Source organism: Panthera uncia, chromosome B4, assembly GCF_023721935.1.
Source record: "Panthera uncia isolate 11264 chromosome B4, Puncia_PCG_1.0, whole genome shotgun sequence".
NCBI lineage: Eukaryota > Metazoa > Chordata > Mammalia > Carnivora > Felidae > Panthera > Panthera uncia.
Genome location: NC_064809.1, coordinates 22,201,449 through 22,222,176, shown reverse-complemented (window position 1 = coordinate 22,222,176; position 20,728 = coordinate 22,201,449). Strand labels below are relative to the sequence as shown.

The window sequence follows — 20,728 nt, the reverse complement described above, 5'->3', positions numbered from 1 at the left end:
ATTCAACAATTCTATACATTACTCAATGCTCAACAAGCGTAGTCACCATATAATATTACAATATTGACCATCCATTGGTGGACACTTTTGTTTCCATCTTTTGGCTATTGTAAACAGTACAGCAATAAACATGGGAGCGCATGTATCTTTTTGAGTTACTGTTTTTGTTCCGCTTAGATAAATACCCAGAAGTGGAACTGCTGGATTACATGGTAGTTCTATTTTTATTTTTAGAGGAACTTCCGTATTGTTTTCCGGAGTGGCCGCGCCAATTCACGTTCCACCAACAGTGTACGAGGGCTCCTTTTTCTCCACATCCTCGCCAACACTTTTCATTTCTCGTCTTTTTGGTACTAGCCATTCTGATGGGTGCGAGGTGATATCTCATTGTGGTTTTCATTTGCATTTCCCTGATGATTAATAAAGTTGGGTATAATTTTCACGTACCTGTTGGTCACGCTCATATCTTCCTTGGAAAATTATCTATTTTCAAATCTGCCCATATTTAAAAATTGGGTTGTTTGGGGTTTGGTTGATTTTTTCTTTGTATTGAAGTATACGTACTCTGGATATTAACGTTTTATCAAATATATGATTTGCAAATATTTTGTCCCATTCGGTAGGTTGCCTTTTCACTTTGTTGATGGTCTCCTTTGCTGTGCAGAAGCTGTTTACTTTGACGTAGTCCTACTTGTTTATTTTTTCTTTTGTTGCTTTTACTTTTGGTGTTAGCTTTAAAAATTCATGGCCAAGACCTCTGTCAAGGAGCTTACCGCCTATGTTTTTTTTCTAGGAGTTTCATGGCTTTAGGTCTTACATTCCAGTCTTAAATCCATTTTAGAGTTAAGTTCTGTGTTTGGTGAGAGATGGTGGTCCAGTGTCAGTCTTTTGCATGAGGCATCCAGTGTTCCCAGCACCATTTATTGATGAGACCTTTCTTCCCTCATTGTATATCCTTGGCTCCTTTATCATAAATAAATTAATTGACCGTATATGAATGGGATCATACTTCTGGGCTTTCTATTCTGTTCTATTGATCTACGTGTCTGTTTTTATGCCAGTACCATACTATGTTGATTATTATACCTCTGCCTTATGTTTTGAAATCAGGGAGTGTGTTGCCTCTAGATTTCTTCTTTTTCAAGACTGCTTTGCACTGTTCAGAGCCTTTTGTGGTTCCACTTTGGATCGAACCCCAAACTCTGGCTACCGTGAGACTTTGGCACGTTCCTTAGACTCACTTGGTCTCCATTTCCTTATCTTCAAGGATGAGGATTCATTTCCTCTAGCAGTGCTAGTCTGAGGATTACATGAGCTACTGCTTGGTATCAAACAGGTGATCAAGAAATGTTGATTTAGCCATGGACTATTTCAGTGTATTAGTTAAAAGAGAATCTATGTTTGGGGAACCTGGGTGGCTCAGCTGGTTGGGTGTCTGACTCTTGATTTCAGCTCAGGTCATGATCCCACAGTTCGTGGGTTCAAACCCCGCAGAGGGATTTGCAGGCTAACACACAGCCTGCTTGGGATTCTCCCTCCTCTGCTCTCTTAAAACAAATAAAGAAACTTAAAAAAAGAGAGAATCTGTGTCCCTCTTGTTTACACAGGTCCATGTGTACCAAATGCCATGTAATCACAGACCATGAAAACATAACACTTGATGTTGGTGATTGCAACAACAGTGATCCCAGAGGAGCTCAAGGTTCTTGGCAATTTGTTATTTTCCCTGGGTTTTATGTGGGCTGCTTGCACACATCCTGCCACGACATCCACATAACTTTCCATATACTTTCCAGAGCACTCTTGTTCCTTACCCCGGAGAGCAGAAGATGTGTGGTTTGCATCTGGCTTCAGAAGAATGTAGTCAAACGCTTGATTCCTGTTTCCAAGTCCTGTATTAAGTGTTTCTCTGGGGCAGGAGAGTTTGCTAATAGCACATCCATCAAGCGAATTCGTTCAACCAGCCTCAGAGACAGAAGTTACATGATAGCTATTGTATCATACCTAAAGGTTCCCTGAAATTTCCATTAGCTGTTTGTTTTCTGCTGTCATGGGCTGTAGCACAACCACTGTATGTGACCTCATGAGAATGATGCCTTTGTCAATTGTCCGCGATTTGTGCAAATGCCATCTGACCATGTGGCCCTCAACTCAAACCTTCACCGTGTCTTCTATTTTTGTTGAATAAAGATAAAACATTTCAACACAAGCAGCAAGCAGGGCCACCATCACGTTCCAACATCAGCTCTGTACTGATTACCTGCCCATCCAGCAAGACACTGCCTGGGTTCCATTTCTAGTTTTACCACGTGGTAGCCATGTGACCGTGAGCAAATTATTCATTGGTGTCTATCCATAAAAGGGGCAATAATCGTTCTTATCTCATAGGCTGGTAATGGAGATTCAGTGAGGGAATAAAGTGCTTACAACAGTGTCTGGCACAAACCGGGCCCTGGGGGTGGGGCCTGCAGTTTTGTCTGGAAGGGAAGCAAATAGAAACGTGCCACTCCCGGGTTACCTCCTCTGTATGACTCATAGTTATGCTCTCATGGCTTCTGCTAATAACGGCTTTTTCTTGTGGTCTTAAAAACAGTCAGTATGCTGCTAAAAGCCACCAGGTATGGAAATAATGCGTCGAGGGCAACTTCCTCCCATGTTCTCTGCAGCTACAGCTTTGCCCACAAGGCACAAGGAAGTCTCACCCTTTCCCACATCGCCAGTCTCTTCGCATGGCATGCAGCCGGCAGTCCCTGCTCCAGTCACACAAACATCCTTCCTTTCTGTTCTTCGACTGGCTAGGCTCCTTTCTGCCACAGGGACTTTGCACCTGCTCTTCCCTTCATGTGGTTAATTTCTGCTCTTCACAGAGTCTCCAGGATACAGGGCCATTCACGGCAGGTACTTAATAAATACGGATAAACGCCTGGACTAAGCAGTAATGCTGTTAAGAACAAACAAAGGAGAATCCGAAATTCCTTCCTAGATTGTAGATATATGGGCTGACCCATGGGCTCAGATATGCGGTGGGCTCACCTCTCATGCCCCGACTTGCTCTGACTGCAGTGGTTGTTGAATATACACAGCAGCACTGCCAGCTATCAAAACGGGAGGTCAAATCCCACAGAGCTATTTCCTTTGAAGGGGTGGGGAGATGAGGGGTCACAGGGATGCAAGGGCCAAATAAGTGCATGACTAAATGTGTTGAAAAGTGACTGACACCTGGGTGCTACCCCCTGAGAGACTGTGATTTCATTGGTCTACCGGGTAGCCTGGGCACTGGGAATTCTTTCAACTCCTCAGACGATTCTGATGAGTCACTCAGAGTAAACATTATGGTCTAAGAGAAGGGCTCTTGAATGGATGGATCATGTCACAGCCCTCTGTACCTAACCCTCCCACCAAATCTCACAGACAAATTCCAAAACAAGTTATGGTCCTGTTAGCAGCAGATATTAACAGTGGCTATCAAACTGGAAATTATTACTGGGATGTTTAAAATTCTGAAAATTGAAATCTGGACGATGGGAAAAGTGGAGCTCTGAGAGGTTAAGTGACTTATTCAGGGTCACTCAGTCATTAAGGGCAGAATCATGGTGACAGCCAAGTCTTCTGAATTCCACCTAGTCATTTTTCAACCACCCCAAGTTGCCCCTCTAACAAGGCAGGGACGTGTCTGTTTTATTTCCAGCCACCAAGCACAGTTTCTGGCACACAGTAGGTACCCACCACATATTTGCTGCACAAATGAATTTCAATAGAACATTACTCAGAAGTGCAGACATATAGAAGAATGTACATAATAGTCAAGTTATTCAACTGGTAACATGGTCAGATTGCATTAAAATTATTCCCCTTGGAGAGGAGGTTTGCCCGGAGTTCCAGGTTATAGGATCCTCCTTCCAAAAGAGGGGCTTACCAGAGCCCCCTGGAGGGATTACAGAGGGAATTTTCCATAGCCCAATGCTAGGCAATGATAAGTTAATCATGAAGGAATAAGCATGTGCCCACGTTCTCCTTCCCCTTTCCGCTAGTCCCCCTGCCCTCCTGGACGGTGTTCTGGCCAATGTCCCTAGGACACAGGACTATCCTGTTCATCCCAGCAGTGTGTGAAGTGAGCAGAAGGCAGGATGTAGATCAGCATCTCTCTCTAAATGCTTCAAATAAATTAGTCGTTAGCAGTTCAAATCATTACAATGATACCTACCTTTCAATTAACTTAAAAAAACCCTCTATTATAGGTTGCAAGCAATAAAATATACCCATTTTAAGTGCACAGGTCAGTGAATTTTGACAAATGTATACACCAATGTAACCACCACTGAAAAGATAGCATTTTTTATCACGCTAGAAAACTCCTTCATGACCTTTTGCAATCAGTCACCCAAACCCCAGCCCAGAGAAACCACCAATCTCTTTTCTGTCCCTATAGATTAGTTTTTCTGTTCTGCAGACACAGTATGTAATCTTCTGGGTGTGGCTTCTTCCCTTCTTCCCTTCACCCTTTCTGGGTGTTGTTGAGTGTTTTAATAGTTCATTTTTGTTTATGCTGAGTGGTATTCCATTGTGTGGATAAATCAATTGCATGGATTTATATTGTATATACTAACATTTTTAAATGTTTACATATTGACTTGATTCTGGTGATTTTGCTTTAATTTACTTATTTCTGGTAGCAATTTTTGTAGTCTTTCTGATTCTATATATATACAATCATGTCATTTGTGAGTAGAGCCAATTTATTTCCCTATATGTATGCCTTTTCTTTCTTTTTCTAGCCTTATTGCACTGGTTAGGATCTTAAGCGCAGTACTCAATAGTAAGTGAGAACAGCCTTCTTGGCTCTTGTTTCTGATTTTATGGGAAATGTGTAGTGTTTCACCATCAACTATGTTTTCTGTAGGTTTTTCAGACGTCCTCTACCAAGTTAAGGAAGTGTCCTTGTACTACAGTGCTGAATGCTTTTATCATCAGCATTGAATTTTATCACATGGTTTTTCTGTATTTATTGAAATGATATGCGTTTTCTCCTTTATTTCATAAATAAGGTCAAATACATTGATTTTTTTTCATGTTAAAACAATCTTGCATTCTTGGGATGAAAACCAGGATAATATTCTCTTTATATACTGCTGGATTCAGTTGCTAATATTTTGTTTTGGATTTGTTACATACACTTTCATGAGGGATACTGGTTTATATTTTCTTTTCTTAAAATATCTTTGACTGGTTTTGCTTGTAGGGTAATGCCAGCTGGCTTCATAAAACCACTTGGGAAGTGTCCTCTATCTGATGAAGGAGTTTTTTTTTTTTTTTTTTTTCAATACTGCAAAGATGTCATTTCATTGTTCCAGACTTAAGTTGTGTCTCTAATGAGAAGTAGGTGTTCATTCTTATTTATATTCCCCTATTATGTACGGTGTCTTTTTTTCCCCCTCTGGTTGCATTTAGAAAAATTCTAGCCATTATTTCTTCTAATATTTTTCTCTTTTCCCTGGACCACTTAATATCGTTTCACAAATCATTAAATTTTGGTTCATTTTCTTCAGTCTTTTTCTCTCTATACTTCAGTTTGAACAGTTTCTATTGCTATGTTTTCAAGTTGACTAATATTTTGTTTTTATACTAATAAATCTTCTGTTAAGTCCATTCACAGATATTGTGTTTTTCAGCCCTTGAAAGTTACACTTAGATTTTTAAAAGAATTTTGTTTCTTGTCTCATTGTGTTCATGTTTTTCTTTAAATCCTTGAGAATAATTATTATAGCTGTTTTAAAGTCCATGCTGCTGTTCTTGTTATTCCTGCCATTAGTGGTTGATTTCTATCAACTGAATTTTCTTAAGGTTATGGATCACATGTCTAGTAATTTTTGATTGAGTGCTAGGCAGGCAGTTTTGAATTTTGTTTTCCTTTACAGATGGAGTTTCTCTGGCAGATGGTTCTGTTACTTGTGGATCATTTTTGTTCTTTAGAGGCTTGCTTTTAAGCTTTGTTAGGGTGAATCTAGGGTAGCCTTTACTCTGGGACTAGTTTAGTCCTAAAACTGGAACATGGTTCTTCTCTGATCTCTATTGAATGCCCCACGTGACCAATGAAACCTCTTTACTCTTGCTTGTCAAAGTATGAACATCTCCCAGCCCTGTATGAGCTCTGGGGATTTTTAATCTTAGAGCTTCCTACTTTGTTTTTGCCTGGTTAGGTGGTCTTTCACACTACACATACGTGGCTTATTATTCAATAACAGAGCACAGATTTATATAGTCTTTTCTCTGCAGAGCTTTCTCTTATTTGGTACTCAACTCCACAAATTCTAGCTGTTTCAGCTCTCTAAATTTTTATCTTATCTCCTCAATTACACTGTCAGTGCCCTGCTTGGGTTATTGCTTTCCACATCATGATCTGAAAAGTGCCCCAGGCAGAAAGCTGAATTTCACTTCTTTGCTTTCATACTCCTAAGGATTACAATCTGTTGTAATGTAATGCCTGGAAACAGTTGTTTCACTTTTTTTTTCCTCCAGTTTTCTAGTTGTCAACAGTGGGAAGGCAAGTACAGTTACAGTTACCCCTCATTCTGGAAGCATAAATTTATTGTTGGGGCACCTGGGTGGCTCAGTCGGTTGAATGACTGACTTTGGCTCAGGTCATGATCTCATGGTTTGTGAGTTCGAGCCCCGCGTCGGGCTCTGTGCTGACAGCCCAGAGCCTGGAGCCTGCTTCTGATTCTCTGTCTCCCTCCCTCTGTCTCCCTCTCTGTCTGCCCCTCCCCCACTCATGCTCTGTCTCTGTCTCAGAAATAAACATTAAAAAATTAAAAAAAAAAAAAGAAACATAAATTTATTGTAAATGCTATGCCTTAGGAATAATGTTCTTGGCCATTAAATATTTAATTAAACCAAATAAGCTGTCCCTATCAACATCAAGAAACTAGGAAACTACCTGAAACTAATTTCACCCACTTCTAATTGGACAATGTGCCTCACATACTCAACCTTGATTTCTTAGGCAAAACCTAGGACTATCAGTCTAGTCCACACCGTCATATAGTGGAACTGACTTCCTGTTCAGCAGTGACACTGAACAGTGGTTGTACCACAAATCAGGAAGTTTCATGATGATAGCCAGACTCCAGAATGACTCCTGGCTACCTGGTTAATTAAGTTCCCCAGGCTGTAGGGAACGACATATAAGATGCCTGGTGACAACCACATGTTACCTGGGAGATGACTCCCCACCTTAGACAGCCTCCATGTGACAGTCTACCTAGGGCTTGGTGCATTGCATGGCAGCCTACTCATCAAACCCTGAACTATTTCCATTTATTATTTCTGCCCAATGGGTAAAAATAGATCTGCTCACATGGACCAAACTGTAGGGTGCTTTTCTCAGGGATATACATTCCCATGATCATTTTTTGGATGATAAATGAGACTCTCACACATTTCTATGAGGCACTATCTTATTTAAAAAGCCACCTTAAGATAACACTATTGAATTATATCATTTCAAATACAAGGTCTCTGTGTACTGCCATGTTTCTTTTTTGTGTTGGTATTTTACCTCCTTCCTCTCTTAGGAGAGCACAGTAAATTCTCAGTAGTCTTAAAAATGGAACACTACGTTCAGAACCAGCCCATTTTTTAGAAATTTATCAGGAGGCAGAAAAAGGAAATAGGAACCAAGGGGGGGAAAAAAAAACTGTGAGAATTAGACAAGTAAGACGTATTCATTCTCTCTTTAGGCCAAGTCCCATCTGGGCCTTACAGAACTTGTACCATATCTTCCAGAAGTTTCCCTCTCCCCTCAGCCCACAGAGAGGGGCAGAATTGCAGTCACTTCAGTGGATATGGGATTGCCTTGGGAAAATCCAAGTACTGTGGCATTTCTGAAGAAAGATGTAGCTCATCACTTAGGAAAAGTAAGCTTTTTCTAAATCACACCAGAAGAGGTAATGGATAAAGATAGTCTTTTGAAGGAAACATTTGTTAGGTATAAGGCCATCTATCTGTTTCTATTATTAGCAGCTAATTGCTGACCCGACTATTACCTTGGAAAGTTCCTTATGGCTCTTGCATCAATTGTAACTAAGTAGAGAACACGTTCTATTAGCCACTGGGAATGAGGTGCGTTGTTAGAAGCCAGGGCTTTGAAGTCATTGGGTGTTTTTCACACATACAGGGTGGTGGGTACCCCATGTGTTTCTGCTTCACTCTTGTGATAGCTGACTGAGATCACAACATTTCCAAGAAGCATCTCAATGGACTGAGCATTCATAATACCCAAGAGCAATAGTTCTTACCCTGGAGCATTCTAGAGTCACCAGTGCCTGGCCCCTGGTTCACATCAATGAAGTCAGACTCTGGCAGTGGTCCTTAGGGTATTAATGTTTTTGTTAAAGGCCTCAGGTGATTCTAATAAGTAGCCAGGATTAAGAACCATTCTCTTAGACCAATAATTCATGTGAAATTGGAGAGCAGAGAATTATATGAATAGAGCTTTAGTGGTTTTCTTCATCTTCTGCTTAGGCTCCTTTTGCCTCCCTTGACATTCTTTTTGCCCTACTTAAATCTACCCATCCCACTGTGTCCTCATCAAATTTCTATTCCTGAGAATAATCCATCAATTCTGAAAATAAAACGCTCAAATAGGATATGCTCTACCGTCTAGGATTTTCCAGTGATTTAATTATCTAATTACTGGAGCCGGCTGCCAAGCACAAAAGATTTCATTCAGTTTCACTATTTTATAACACAGTTCAAAGAACATTTGAATTTCTAATTTAATTTTTGTTCTTTCGAGACTCTTCTGCAGAGTTTCGTATATCTCTAATGATAGTTCCATTATTGGACTTATAATCACTTTGGGGTTACACTTCTTTTTTAGTGTATAATACATATGCCAAAGGAGAATTGGTGCTGAGATAGCTTAATTATTCTAAGCTGTTTTTGTCTTAAAGAGACTCCCCTGACTGAAAAGACAGAGGCTTGACAGGAAAGAAAGCTGACAGGGACACAGGAAACACAAAGATGACGTAGACACAACAGCCGTCAGGTTAGGTAACAAAGTGTTTAGCCTTCCCTATGCGTCTGCTCCTTAGAACTGCACAAACTTCAAAGCTCAAGAGCATGTCGGCTCCTTGTTCTTTATACCCCCGGAAGCCAGAAAAGCTGAGCAATTCTGGGGCAATAAAGGAACTTGCATGGTTAAGATAGCATTCCCAGACCTTGACCGAAGAGTTGCATTGTTTGAGGAGCTATGATTCCAAAACTCAGCAGCCACAGTTCAAGGTCTGCAAGGAGTGGCGGGTTGTGGGCAACTACCCCGACCCCCACAGCCAGTCAGGAAACCAAACAATGCCAACCGTCACCGGGGTGATGCTACAGCCACACGCATCAGCCTCCATATCAAATGTGCCACACTTCCGAGGTACTTATGCTAAAGCAATTCCCCCTCCTCCCCCATACCAACAAATGCTCACTTTGGAACACAGTAGGTACCACCATACAAACAATATTTAGGAATTTTTTTGCCCCGAGGGTCTAGGAAGGAGCGATCATTTCCAAATGGCCAGAAGGTGGCGCTCACAGGCAGACGCAGCGTGAGAAGGGGCTTTACCCTCCCCAAATCCCAGGTAAGATTAACCTGGGACACAGCAGACCCATTCTGGCCTGCACATTTGTCATTCGACCTGCAGGGTACTAAATAATTGGTTTTTAATTACTTTCCAACACTTTTAGAATGAATACGAATAAATCATACGAAACCTGTGTTTCCAGAGAGAACACTGGACTCTAATTCTGTCAGGTTAAGAGCTGGCTGGAGCTGAGTGGTGACTGACCTTGAGAAGGCCAACTTGCCGTTGTCCCTCCTCCATTTCACTTGTTAATTTACTGCCTGGACACTGTAGGCAGTGGACTTTGTCACCTGGCACACACCCTCAGCCCAAACCATGCACTCCACCACCACGAAGTGTATTTAAAATTGCAAAGTGAGGCGAAGTTGACGCAGAGGATAAGGAACGTCACGGATGACGTGGCTCAGAAGAGCACTGAAATGACTTCGCCTGGGATGTCTAAAGTATCTGGGACATTGCCTGGGAGACAGAGTAGCCTCTGGAGACCCGAGCACTGAGCAGTGTGGTCTGTTCTGACGGCCCTCACGGTCCAAGGTGGGGCCCCCGGGCAGGGCTCTCAAGGCAGCTGCCTTTCTGTTTGTTCCTCGTAGATAGAGGGCGAGAGGAAGTCGCCACCTTAGCTTTAATTAGGTGGTGAAAAATGTAGGGCTCAGGCCACGAGTGAGCTGAAGAGAGACACAATCTGGGGCGTTGAAGCCCTTTCATGTTGCAACTCCCTTACCAGCCCAGGAAGTTCTGTCCCCCTGGCTACTGACGATGCCATGCTCCCTGTGGCTGCTCAAGGTTTCCCAGTGGGTTGACTTCTACCAAGGTTTAAATGAGCTTCTTGAAGTCAGGGAAGATGCCTGGGTACTAAGCCAGCACTATACCTGCGATGATTAACCCATCACAAAGGTAGGGGCATGAGGCAGACACGTGAACCATCTCACAGAGATCTCCCAAAGCGATCTCATAAAGAAATGCCCAGCCCCAGCCCCTGATACCCGGAACCACCAGATACGCTATTCTGCTTCAATGGATCGATGGGACCCATTCACCAAGATTAGTGACACAAAGAGTCGTTTTCCCTCTCTGCTGATTCCCAGGCGGTTCATATATTCCCGAACAATGGAAAAAGGGAAGGAAAATATTACGGAACACACAATCCAAATAAAATGCAAATATTTTCCTCAACAAATCTTCCACGAGGGCTTCTTTTCCTTACGAATTCATCTTCTAGTCTAAACTCGTATTTCTAAAGACACCATAGTCGCTTGCAAAAAAAGCTTAGCTTTGTGCATACTCGTTGAAGAGAAGCCAGGAGCCGAAACCCTGCAAGCAGTAAGTCTTAACTGGCTATTACAATGCTCCACAGGCTCCTCTTTCTAGCCCTCCTCCAAAAAACAGATGTTTAATGATTTTTTCATGTGTAAAAGCATGCGTAGCTTCAAGAAGTGGTTATAGATTGACTCGAGTTGTGATGAAAGGCTCTAGACCAAGACGACGTGTTCAAGAGAGGAAACCGTGCCTTTAGGGTGCTACTCTTTATGTTTTCAGTTAGCCCTTAGGAGGGAAGGGTAGAGAGAGCCCCGGGAAGGTGCTGAGTGGCTACGGTTGTTGGAGGTAAACAGGGAGGAGAAAGCGGACTCTGGGGAACTAGGACAGAAGACGTTGTCCACAAGGAACTCATTCAGTACCTGAAGCTGTCGTATCTGTTGGAGCTGGAGCTTGAGTTCGGCCACACTCCGCCTCATGTCAAGCAGGCTCATGTGCATGGCCGAGGTGCCGGCAGGCAGGGGCTGGCTGGCTGGCCCTGAGGACTCCAGTGCGCTGACAGTCTTTCCCCCAGAAACATGGAGTGCTCCTAGGAGAAAAGAGTAGCCAAGAACCTAAGCATCCCAGAAAGGAAAGTCTAAATCCCATCCCAATACAGATTACTGGTAAGTCCTTCATTATGAACAAAAATTTTTTAAGTTAGGTTGGTCCTCTAAATGGGGAAAAAAAGGAATTGGGTTTAAAATTATGAAACATTCATGCATTATTATAGTATGTGGTCTGTAAATGTCACATCCTAGAAGGCAGATCATAGGACAGTAGGTATAACATAATGCCACATTAAGGAAGCTAGCTAGCTGTCTGTCTATCTTTTGTGTGTCTGTCTATCTATCTATCTTCTTTAAATACACAGGTTTGCACAGAGCAAAGATTAGCTGTATATATAACAAAGTGTTAACATTCTCTCCAGCTAGTAGTATTCCATGAGTTATATATTTTTTTATATTACTACTTTTTGTAGTTTTAAATCTGCATAGTGAGTATGTGGATTTTTACAACAAAAATATAAATTTTTAAGTTTTTTTTTTTAACATTTATTCATTTTTGAGAGACAGAGAGAGACAGAGCATGAGCGGGGGAGGGGCAGAGAGAGAGGGAGAATCGGAAGCAGGCTCCAGGCTCTGAGCTGTCAGCACAGAGCCCGACATGGGTCTTGAACTCATGAACCATGAGATCATGACCTGAGCCAAAGTCGGATGCTTAACTGACTGAACCACCCAGGTGCCCCCAGAAAAATAAGTTTTTAAATTCTGGGACCTAACACAGTGCTTATATGACTACTTCCTGCAGGCAGATGTATCCTGAGAACAGGCACTTAGTTCGGGGCAGATTCAGCCAGTCACCAAGGGAAAAGTAAAAGGAACAGGATACTCTCATGGACCTCTTCAAGGTTTTCAGACCAAAAGAAGGACTCCTGCTCACATCTCCTTCAGTGAGAAAATCAGGTATGGTACAAAATTCTCTAGGACAAGAATAAAATCAGGCAGCAGAAAGAAACTCTTCCTAAATAGTTTTCTAGCTGCCATAAACTTGTGCTCTGTGGGTCCAACTTAAACAAGCCTCGTGGATTTCATAAGTCCATCCGGGAAGGGCCTGATTCGACAAAGTGTGCTTTAGAAAATGCCTCAAAAAGGATCCCAAGTACCACTGACAGGATCAGCAAGGTACGGGAATCAAAAGAAAGTGCTGTTGTATTTATAGGACAATGCAATTCTCTGGAATAGGCCTCCAGAGTAGACTCGGAATTCACATTACACACACGCACGCACACACCATCTTCTGGTTAGCTCTCTTTTCTGCAAAGGACAACGTGGAAGGTTGGCGATAGGCTGGGCAGGCCTTCGAGGACAGAATCCTGTTGTGACTCTGCACAGTCTGAAGTGGACGCAGCACAGGGGCCTCTCTTTCCATCTGGGCTCAGCAACCAAGGGATCCCTTCCCTCCCCAGCACACACAGCCCTGAAAGCCTCAGCGGGGCTGCTCCAGTGTCTAGAGGGCGTGCCAGTGAGGGAGGGAGGGCACAGCTGTCCTCTTGCTTGGTCTCAGCAATGCCAGTGAGAGCTGACGGCATACCAAGTTCCTCACCTCTAGAGAACCACTTTCCCAGCCCTCTCGTGGCCCCCTTGCGGAAGTCAGGATCACAGAACAGAAAGCATCATAGGGATTTCCAAAGGAACCCCAGCAAAGCAGACAAAGAGCTGGTCTTTGTACGAGATAACTCCTATCATCACCGGTCGCGGCTCTGACCAACTTTTGTCTGTTCCCCCTCAAATCAAAATCGCCCCCAGAAGAGCAAAGTGTTTCAAAGAATATTCTCCCAGGGGCACCTGGGTGGCTCAGTCCGTTGAGCGTCCAACTCTTGCCCACACCATCGAGGTATTTCTCCAGTGAAAACCACACGGTGCCAGCTAGCTACCTCGCATGCGGCATTCAGAACTGCTCCGCTATTCTTCAGCCTGGGAAGGCACCCCTCCCTTCTACCTCCCCCTCTTCCCCTTACACACCGTGAGGACACCACAGCGCTCACGACCTCCTGCATGGAGGAAAAGCCGGAGACGACATACCATCTGTGAGAGTTGAATGCTGAACACTGGTTTTAAAAAGTACCTCTCACCACCAAATGTCTTTATGGAATCTCCACTCATTTGTAAAATTCCTTCACCTCTAACCTAATCCACTAAATCTGGTTTCTAACTCCATCGTTCACTGAAATGGCCACCGGTCAGGGGTCACCCCAACAGATGCTGGGCTGACATGAGATCTCCTTGGCGTGATGCTGGGCTTTGTCACTCATTTACTTCTTTTTCAGTCAGTTTTAACTGTTCCTATCCCCTTTCTCCTTACCTTTCTGCTGCTGCATCTTGGTCACTGTCTTTTCTGATTTTTTCCTCAGCCAACCCTTTAAACCCTGGTATGTTTTCCTGGGACTGCTTCTCCTCTCCCTGGATCTATTTCCACCTGCAAATGTCTCCCACATCTTTGTCTCCAGCATCCAGTTATCTTCAGATGCACGTACCAATACCTTCCCATCGCTTCTGGACTTTTCCACAAGCAGGTCAAATTCATTATTTCTCTTCATCTTCTCTAGACCTCTGTCTCTGTAGGTCTAATTTTAGCCAGTGGCACTATTATCCTCCCAATTATTTAAACCACAGCCCTGGAAATCATTCTCAGTATCTACTTCCTAGTTGTGTGACTTCACGTAGGGAACATGACCTCTTTCTCTCTCAGTTTCCTCATCTGTAAAATGGACAAATGGGTAAATTGTGTAGGATAATGGAGCCAACGCAGGTGAACTGCTTATTCCAGTGTTTGGTGCAGACAGAACCCCCCACTGCAGTTAGCTGTGATTATTATTTCTCTGAGAAGAGGGGGCAGGAGTCTCTGCCAGCCTCCCCTCCTCACTTGGAGGGTCAGCAAGTGGAAAGGCTGGGGGAGCAGGTGCCCTGAAATCTACGGATGGAGCTGCGATTGGCGGGTGGGAACTTGAATGCTAAGTGAGTCCCCTTTCAGACGAGACGTGCACAGGATGTGTGCTTGCCACGCCCACACGGGAGGTGCTCGTACTCTGCTCCCAACAGGCCTGGACTGGTCAGGAGAATCAGGGTGCAGTCTGCAGACCTCACTCCTTTCCGTGCACTTCGCCCTTTCCAGGCAACGCCCACCCCCACCTTTCTCCTACCCAGCCTGCCCTTAGGTCATTCACTTCAGTCAAGTACTTTGTAATGTGAACCTTATTAATGCAAAGATGATGTGATTTTAATGTATCCTGTTGTGACAGAAAGAACACAGGTTTGGGAACTGGCAAGACCGGCCATGACTTCTACTAGCGAGCAGTGTGGCTCACATCTTCCTTAGAGGATTAGATGTGTTCAATGATATAACATACAATATAAAACATCTGGTATGTCCTTGAAATGGGAGGCTCCTTCTGTTCTCTTCTATCCACAGTAAACCAAATATTCCTAAAGTAACGGGAAATCTGGGTTTCCGTTTTTTGGTTTTTTTTTTTTTTTTTTTTTTACGTTTATTTATTTTTGAGACAGAGAGAGACAGAGCATGAACAGGGGAGGGGCAGAGAGAGAGGGAGACACAGAATCTGAATCGGGCTCCAGGCTCTGAGCTGTCAGCACAGAGCCCCATGCGGGGCTTGAACTCACGGACTGTGAGATCATGACCTGAGCCGAAGTTGGACGCTTAACCGACTGAGCCACCCAGGCGCCCCTGGGTTTCCGTTTTTTATTTACCCTCGGCCAAATGAGCTCCTTGACTTCTCTATAATTCCCTGGACTTGTCTACAGAAGAGGGATTATCCTTTTTTGTCTCGTAGCTTACTTCCTAGGATTCTGGAAGAATTGATATACTTTGCACCCCCGTACAAGGCTGCTATGGCCACGAGAGCCCCATGGACCACATCTAGCCCTGACACATTAGAACAAGAGACACCAAACCCAGCAGAGACTCGGGGAACAACGCGCGTGCAGTTGCCAGTGGCGCCATGGGCTGGCTCAGCCTTTCAGAGGAGAAAGCTGGCAGCATGTTGCCAGTGCTACTACAGCTCGTCCCTCTGGACTTATTGATTCCACTTTGGGAAACACATCTCAAGGAAGTTACACCTGGTCTTCTCCCCTGGTTCTAAAAGAGACAGGGACAAAAATTTTCAACACTAAGAAATGAAACAGCCTACATATCTCTAAAGAGATTGGGGCACCTTCACACAAAAGAATGAGGTAAAACGACAGGTGGGACCATGTGGCTGTGGGTCACATGTGGGGCCATACACTCAGTCTTACCATCTGGAGCATGGGAATGACAACTGTGCCTATCCTGCGTAGATGTGTCAGGAGCTAATCAGTTCACGCATGAAAAGCACTCAGAACGGTGTGTGGCATAGAAGAAACACTCACTAAGTGTTTCCCATGATGAGCATGATGATGTCACCAAAAGTGAAAAGGGGTAAAGGGACAATGTAAAAGAGCACGTACGCATTGATTAGAACAATGGTGTCGGGTACTCATCATTTCTAGAATCGAATCCAGAGGAACGGAAGGTTGCAGTGTTCGGTAGGCAAACTTTGTTCTCCCCAGCTTCACTGAGACTTAATCGACACACAACATTGTGTACCTTTAGGATGTGTTGATTTGATATACTTATATATTACAATATGATTACTACCACAGTGTTAGCTAACACGCCCATCATGTCACATGATTTACCATCTCTTTTTTGCGGCAAGAACATTTAACATCTATTCTCTTGGCAACTTTCAAGGGTACAGTTGAGTACTGTGATCTGTAATCACAATGCTGGGCATCAGATCCCCAGAACGTGTTCATCTTCTAAATGGAAGTCTGTACTCTTGACCAACACGTCCCCGCTTCCCCCAACCTTCAGCCCCTGGTGACCACCATTCCGCTCTCTGTTTCTATGAGTTCACTAGGTTCTTTTCTTCCCCCTTTACATTCATAATTGGTGAGAAAATAAAAGAAGGAATGAATATCTCTCAAACAAACTGGCAATCGTTCTGAAGACAGGTTTAGCAATTTCTGCTAAATAATTCTCTGGCTGAAGCCAAGGCCACTGATTGATTTCTGAGTAAACCAACAAATCCCATGAGGATTGGAAATGCTGGACGCCCAACCCTCCTGGCTTTACAGCTCAACTGCCTGTAGTCAGCTAGGACGGAACCAGGTCTAACAGTGGACTCAGCTGAAGTCCCAAGGTCTGTCCATTCTACCATGCTGCACGACACTCTGTGGCTTCCCCCAATTAGGGGTTTCACCCAACTTGCCACATGCTTCCTGTGTAACTCACTAGCCAAACATGTTCCTGGTCATGATTTCTATTTCTAATCCAACACAAGGGAAGACCTCTTACTCTTGAGAGGAGGCCCGCTTTGAGCCTGTGGCAGAAGACGTACATTAAATATACCTGGATAGTAGGGGACTCCACTGGGCATATAATTGGAGCTTCTTTTGGGGGGATGCTGGCATTTAAAAAGCTGGCCTTGGTCCAAGCACACCTTCTCTCCCCACCTCTATCACTGGCTCCCTTCTTGTCCGTCCCCATTCTGCAGCTGGGCTGAGGTCCTTACTCATCGTCCAGTGGCTTCACTTTTTGCACTAAGAGTAATATCTAAATTCCTTACCACGGCATTTGCTCATGCCTCCCCTCCCCTCAATGGCTCTTCCTCTCCCCACTCACTCACCTGAGTCCCATTCATCCTTTGGGCCTCAGCTTATGTCACTTCCTCAGGGAAATGTCTTAGTCTAGGCTAGCTCTGTGGATGAAACACTCACCTTGCGCTTCTTCTTACCACTCAGAATTACTCGTCCTGTATCTGTTTCTCCCCCCGGCTTAGGAATTCAGGCAGGCAGCCCTGTCTGAATTATGCCCACTGTCTCTGCCCAGTGCCAGGCACATATATATTTGTGGGATGTATGGCCATATACGCGTGTAAATGAAAGAAGAATGAATGAATGAATGAATGAAGACAGAAAGGAGAGGACTGAAGGGCTTAGGCTATCTCCCCTCCCCTGAATGAATGACTCATCTGGAATTTCAGCGTTATGCAGGGAAGGTGTGGGGGGTCAGGCGTCATCCAGAAAGCCTCTGGAACCATACCAATTAGGCGACTTAGGGAAAGGTTAAATGCTCCGAAACAAGCCAGAGCTAACCAAAGGCAGCCTGCAGAGGCTCTGAGGGACACTTACCTGCACCATCTGTGTGGCTCTTATTGGCTGTGGATTTCATCATTTTCTCACTGAATAAAAGAAAAAGAGAGTCAGCTATACGGTTTCCCAAATGCCCTTTTTCTCCCCCCCTTCCATTGACTATTCTAAGCAATCAGCAGCAGCTAGTGATGGTATTAAGCAATGTGTTTTAGCATCAGCGTCACTATCGGCCGGGATGGAAGAGGCTTCCCAGGTAGGCGTCTGACACTGCCGGTGGAATGCGGCTGAGGCACGCTCACGACTTTCGGATGAGGTGGATGTGGAGACGTGTGGATGGCGCTGGCAGGCACTGCACAGTGGTCCATGAAGCCACATGCACTCTGGGAAACCCACCTACCCTCCTTGGGCCAAAGTGTTACCTTCGACCAAGAATTACCAGAAGGAAAAACAAACAAACAAACACACAAACCACGATTCATAGAGATGTGCATATTTTCAGCCTTGAGATGATTACAAGGAAACGGATTTGAATGAAGGAATGATCTTAATGATTAAAGAGAAACAGATCGAATTATCTGTAATTGGTTTGCTTTTCTTCTTTTTACCTAGACGCATCTTTGCTATTACTCGTAATGGGCCCTTTAAAAAGCGCAGACTGAACAAGACCAGTTAAACTGGCAATCTGTTTCTCCATGGCTTGCATCCTCTCTCTGGAAAACAAGAGAATGGTTTGTTAAAGCTATATTGGCTTTCAGACTGGTTTGTCTGGGTGAATGATCACCTGAGGGTTATAAAACGTACCACCTAGGAGGCTGGCAAAGTTCACCCCATCCTGGCTCGGGGAATGTTGCAGAGCCGACAAAGCCCTGCTGAGTTCAAGAGTCGATGATCAGAGGTTAATATTAACCCAGTGATCTCACTGAGAAAACACCGGTCAGATGAGAACAGGCCTTCTGGAAAATCGAACAGCGCCTCCTTCGGAAATGAGTCTGTGTGCGCGTCGTGTTTTTGAGGCTCTCTGCCCTGCTTTCGCTATTTTCTCTCTGGCGCCAGCGGTGTCCCAGGCCAGCTGTGGCCTGGTGGCACAGACTTCCAAGCTGTCCTCGTCAGCTGGGAGGCTGCTGCCTGATTTTGGTGTCAATGACAGAGATGTTTGTGGAGAGTGGAGTGATACTTGTTTCATAGCCCAAAAGCAACGCACGTGAATGTCTTTTAAGGAAAAACATGATTGGGATCAATCTCTTGACTTGGGGGTAGGGGATGCTCAATGTAATGTCATAGGAACCTTAACCTGGGGCCTTTTACAGGATCAAGTAGGAAGACAAATATCCCTAACAGCTTCGGTCATCTTAAGACACAAATGAAGAATCCCCTACACAGTTATGTCCCCTACACAGACCCCGCACGTTAGTGTTCGGGGCCCTTTCATGCTCCATCACAATTCATCGGGCCTTTGAAACAGGCTCACATTGTACCTCGGACAATGGCAGTTTTACAGAACGATTAGCATTGTTTTCAATACATTATACACACGTCACCACAACAAAGTAACCTCTACTGAGTAATGGGCAGCACAAATGTGAATTCAATTACCCTTATGTGGTAGCTTAAAACAATACAGGGAAGGGAGTCGAGAACAGTTTGAATAGTGTGGGCACCTCGCCTGCCAACATATCCCATCAGCAGATGTCAACTTGAGACAGAGAAGTGAACCCACTCTTCACTGTGGATCTCCACCCCACAGACCTCTGTAGTGTCAGCAACAGTGATTCCTGTGCTACAAATGGTATATGCGTACATCGTGGCTTTTAAACACAAGCCAACTTCTTTATCTGGTACCCAATGGAAAAAATCACTGTGGTCTGTTCCTCCTCTAGAAAAAAATAATCGGTTAAGTTGGACTAATTGAGAGGTGATGTATCTGAATCTCAACGTTCATGGCAATCAAGAGGATTTTTAAGGGTCATTTTGCCTAGACACAACCTTTAGGCCTTGCATTTTGCCTTGGGAGTATAACCTTTAGCGCGATATGAATCACTGAAGTTAATTTCCCAATTACGAGTTTCTGACTTCACAATTTCATGCATTTTCTTTAGCTTAAAATGGATCGTTCTGTCCCAAGACCGAGTTTCTTGGATGTGAGTCATACAGTCTGAATAGTTACCAGTTCTGAACACGATAAGGAAAAAAAAACCCCAACTGACGTATTAATAATATGATCTCTTTGTTCTAATGGTATGGAGAGGAGAAATCTCAAATAGTCTGAGCCGAAATTCCATGGAATGGCTTTCCAGGTATTTCCAGGCAGAGCAGTGAAGACCAAACATCAAAGCTGCAGAACATTTTGAGTCTTACACCTGTGCTCTTGGCCTTGTCTCTGCCATAAGACAGAACGTGTGCCAAAGAGACAAGTTAGTAAGAAATTTCAGTCAAGAAATCAGGTTAGTAAATATCCAACGGAAATCCCAAGCTTATCAGACCCATACGGCAAAGAAAATATGGGTGGTGGTCGATCATGCTGCCTTCATGTGGGAGACACAGCCTTAGTCAAATGGGCTCGTGGGAAATGAATGACTCCCAGCAGCCCTGCTGAGCACTGGATGGAAGTCGTCCAGTGCCTCCATTCTTCCCACGGTAATGCTGGAGTCAAGCTCATGGCCCTAAGGGTGCAGGTGCATTCAGAACCACCTTGAGATATACTAGCTTATTCAATTCTAGGAAAATGCAAAGAATTCTTGGATTCCTTCCTTCCTTCTTTCCTTCCTTCCTCCCTCCCTCCCTTCCTTCCTCCCTCTCTCTTTTTTAAGTGGGATGACATTTTTAGAGTCTAGGCAGCTTTGGTTAAGGAGTGGCTTAAAACAGTCCGTGAAGCTGGAATGTGGGATAGGAAGGCGCAGTGACAACCTATCCAGACACGACGACAACAAAGTTAAGAAAGAGAAGAAAAAGGGGCCCCGTGGTGCTCAGTTGGTGAAGTGTCCAGGCTGTGATCTCGCGGTTTGTGAGTTCGAGCCCTACATCGGGCTCTGTGCTGACAGTTTAGAGCCTGGAGCCTGCTTTGGATTCTGTGCCTCCCTCTCTCTCTGCCCCTTTCCCACTCACGTTCTGTCT

At 44.2% G+C, this 20,728-nt stretch overlaps 1 protein-coding gene across 12 annotated transcripts in view; it reads right to left on the bottom strand.

Annotated features, from left to right (window-relative positions):
* The window catches only part of KIAA1217 (KIAA1217 ortholog), a 302,038-nt gene that overhangs the window by 29,367 nt on the left and 251,943 nt on the right, over nucleotides 1-20,728 (bottom strand). For 7 of the 12 annotated variants that reach the window (XM_049624709.1, XM_049624700.1, XM_049624701.1 and 4 more), the window contains 3 exons: nucleotides 18,223-18,327; nucleotides 17,657-17,706; nucleotides 11,306-11,472 (listed from right to left, as the gene is read on the bottom strand). In XM_049624709.1, coding sequence (XP_049480666.1) covers nucleotides 11,306-11,472; nucleotides 17,657-17,706; nucleotides 18,223-18,327 — 322 coding nt within the window. The remainder of the gene's footprint in view (nucleotides 1-11,305; nucleotides 11,473-17,656; nucleotides 17,707-18,222; nucleotides 18,328-20,728) is intronic. The other 5 variants (XM_049624710.1, XM_049624702.1, XM_049624703.1 and 2 more) reach the window with 1 other exon arrangement.